Source organism: Sitodiplosis mosellana, unplaced genomic scaffold (genome assembly GCF_009176505.1).
Source record: "Sitodiplosis mosellana isolate CC-2019 unplaced genomic scaffold, AAFC_SMos_1.0 Smas_scaffold_7156, whole genome shotgun sequence".
Taxonomy (NCBI): Eukaryota; Metazoa; Arthropoda; class Insecta; order Diptera; family Cecidomyiidae; genus Sitodiplosis; species Sitodiplosis mosellana.
The window spans coordinates 1-3,276 of NW_022602265.1; the positions used below are offsets into that span (position 1 = coordinate 1).

General features: G+C 32.9%; 1 protein-coding gene across 2 annotated transcripts; it reads left to right on the forward strand.

Annotated features, from left to right (window-relative positions):
- Nucleotides 1-6: 6 nt before the first annotated feature.
- On the forward strand, nucleotides 7-1,740 carry LOC129580165 (facilitated trehalose transporter Tret1-like). 2 transcript variants are annotated; one of them, XM_055470371.1, is made up of 5 exons: nucleotides 7-66; nucleotides 135-265; nucleotides 331-523; nucleotides 622-990; nucleotides 1,056-1,740. In XM_055470371.1, exons 1-5 carry the CDS (start codon nucleotides 34-36, stop codon nucleotides 1,485-1,487), a joined length of 1,158 nt encoding a protein of 385 aa, XP_055326346.1. In that variant the 5' UTR covers nucleotides 7-33; the 3' UTR covers nucleotides 1,488-1,740. The 2 variants fall into 2 exon arrangements, with proteins under 2 accessions (XP_055326346.1, XP_055326347.1); XM_055470372.1 differs by having other exon boundaries at nucleotides 625-990; nucleotides 1,056-1,687.
- The last annotated feature ends 1,536 nt before the right edge of the window (nucleotides 1,741-3,276 follow it).

Here is a 3,276-nt window from a genome sequence, read left to right on the forward strand (position 1 = left end):
TTTGGGTTCATAACAAATAAATTTGGCCGAAAAATGCCGTTAATTCTCATTTCCATTCCGATTATTGTGAGTAAATTTAAAATTAATCGTTTGGACGACTCGAACCAATTGATCAATTGATTTTCGATTTTCAGATTAGTTGGATACTCATTTTGTTTGCACCTAACGTTTATTATTTGTATGCCTCGAGATTGTTGAATGGCTTTTTCGGTGGAGGTGCCTATACTATCGTTCCATTGTATCTCTCTGACTTTGCATTTGATCGGTACGTCAAAATAACTTGAGAGGCTGAACAAGTCATTGGAAGAAAATTTATATATTTTTTTCCAGAATCCGGGGCACTTTGGTTTCATCATTGATACTAAGCGAAAATTTTGGCATGTTACTTGGATTTACGCTTGGACATTTTTATAACTTTTACATAGTGCCTCAGTTTGTCATTTCACTAATGGCCCTATTTGCTGTTCTGTTGTTCTTCTTCCCCGAAACGCCAGTATTTCTTGTCAAACAAAACAAAATATGTGTATGTATTCAAACTGTTCATTCGAGCAAGGGCAAATGCCATGGAATTTTAGTTTTTTTAAATTCATAAAACTTTTTTGTCCCATATAACTTTTGCAGCAGGCCGAAAAGTCCATAAGATTTTATCAAAATTTGAGCGATGGAGAAAAGGAAAACAAATTAGTCGAAATAGAAATAAATCGATTGAGAATCATGATTAACCATGAACAAGTAGAAAAAAGTACTGACAAATCCTTCAAATGGTCCGAGCTGACAACTAAGTCAGTGCGAAAAGCCTTGACAATTGCTTTCGTTTTAGTTATATTAACCAATTTTAGTGGAGTTTCGGCTATGTTGAACTACACTGCAAGTATATTTGAAGAAGCCGGTTCCAATTTGCATCCAAACATATCGACTATTGTGGTTGGAGCGATTCAACTGTTTGGCACAGCCATTGCGACGAAACTAGTTGACCTAGCTGGACGAAAGGTAATGAATTTTACTCAACTTATGCAATTTTAATTTGAATCAATAAAGTCTTTTCTTTTCCGCAGTCGTTATATGCTGTGTCAAATATTGGAACAGCGCTCGGTTTAATCGTATTGGGAACGTACATTATACTTAAATCACAAGGATATCCAGTAGAACATTTCAATTGGGTGCCGGTCATAAGCTTCTCATTCACCATTTTTGTTGCAGCATTAGGCATTGTCAGCCTTCCGCTGACTTTATTCTCGGAAATAATGCCTGAAAAAATGAAAGATTTTGGCGTCACTTCCTTTCTGACACTTATGTGGTTTTCCTCATTTCTGCTGATAAAATATTTGCCAATGCTCACCAAATCATTGGGATTTGACATGAGCATGTTCATCTTTGCAGCGGTATGTTTAGCTTGCCAACTGTTTATCATTTATTTCGTGCCGGAAACCAAGGGTAAAAGTCACAAAGAAATTATCAATATGCTTCATAATAAGGAAGGCCATTAAGTATAAGCTTATTGTAAATGTTAGTTTATTTGATTAGAAAATAGTTTCGTGAATATTCATTTTCGAGTGTGTTGCATCAGCGCTGACAGTTATGTCGGAAAGGATTCTATGCAATTAATTTTTTATTTTTAAAAAATATTTCAACGTCTCTACTGATTTAGTAGTTGTAATGCTAGATATTATCTACTTGATAATTTAATTCACATTTTGAAAATAGTACTGAAAAAAATGACTAAAAATGACTCTCAAAAAACTATATCATGTGTAAAATTTATTTCGAAGAGCAACAAAGCAAATCACATTTCGATTTAAATCTGCTACGAGAATATTTATGTTTCATTTTGATTTTAGTATTTGTTCTGCAGAACCTGGTTATGTTTATATTTTTGTAAAATCTCTGCAAAGAATGGTTCCAAATCCAGCTTGGTTGACTTTTGTTCGTCCTGAAGGAAACTCTTATCCCAATCAAATCATATATACGTGAGGCTTTTGATTGTGTGAAATTTTAAATGTTCGAATCTTTGCGCTGATTTATTACACGTCTATCACACAGACTTATTACTGAAAGAGTAAATAGAATCCCTGGAAGCAAGTCGTTCACAGAACATGTGGTCAACAGCTGTAATTTATTTTAGGTAACGACAATATTGAGAAATCACTGTCTCACATTCATACAATATATGTATGTGCATTTCTGATCAGAATTTCGTTTCATGTCGGTCTCAATAGGATCTTATCAAGTTTCTTGTGATTGATTATTGAGCAAATCATTTTGGAAATTGGTGAGCGGAGTTATTTTTCAATATTGCGAATTAAATGTAAGATTTAGTATTTTTTCCCCTTCATCTTAACGGTGCGGAAGTCCAAGTGTGTGATAAAATTTATTTTAAAAAATAAAACCCATTTGATCACAATTTAATTTGTGTTAATTTAGCTTTATACGTTACACCTTCTTAGATACAATACGTTTTTCATAATCAATGTGATAACAAATGTCCAGGGTTAACTGCAACTAAGCTAAACTAAAGCTAACTTCATGAAGTTAATAAACTTATTGAATTTTCAATGAAATAATTTAAAAAGGAAGTTTTGAGACATTGTTCTTCTAAATTTCGTTTTGAATTATAAAACGATTAACTTAATTATGCACAAATAGACAAATTCATTGTCAAAAATATTTAATAAAATTCTGTATAAATTTACTCTACTCGAATTCATACTTGAATCCCATTGAAATAAAACCAGGCGATGGACTTTGATTGATATATGTCAATGAAAATTGTTGTTTTGATTAGATTCAAATCAGAGATTAATTGATAAATTTTTGTTCAAATTCCCAAATATCTGTTTCTTTTCAATAATAGCAACAGTCATAAACGGATCATATCAGTAAATGCGAAGATAAACCTATGCGTTGGTATTTATTTAAATTTTCTCTGCACATTTGTTGGTTGAATGAACGATTTGACGAATCGTTGGAAATTTTACGCACTTTCATTAGATCATGGAAGTAAATGGAAAAGATATGGACGCATCACAAAGTGTGATATACCAGTGTATGGCCGCAGTAGTAGGTAAAAGTAATAAAAATACAGAAAATTTCAACTAAATAGTAATGAACATTTTCATTGTAAATAGCGAATATAGCAACAATAGTCTTTGGTGTAGCAGAAGGTTGGAGTAGCCCGAACATCTATCTATTGATGTCAGATGACACACCTCTATCGCGCCAAATAACAATAGAAGAAGCCACATGGATCGCATCACTTCTCAGCATCGGCTGTATGTT

Excerpts from the sequence above, each read along its gene's own strand:
- LOC129580165 (XM_055470371.1), top strand. The coding sequence starts at position 34 with ATGCCGTTAATTCTCATTTCCATTCCGATTATT. Across the intron at positions 266-330 it reads TCTGACTTTGCATTTGATCG|AATCCGGGGCACTTTGGTTT; the intron begins GTACGTCAAAAT and ends ATTTTTTTCCAG. Across the intron at positions 991-1,055 it reads TTGACCTAGCTGGACGAAAG|TCGTTATATGCTGTGTCAAA; the intron begins GTAATGAATTTT and ends TCTTTTCCGCAG.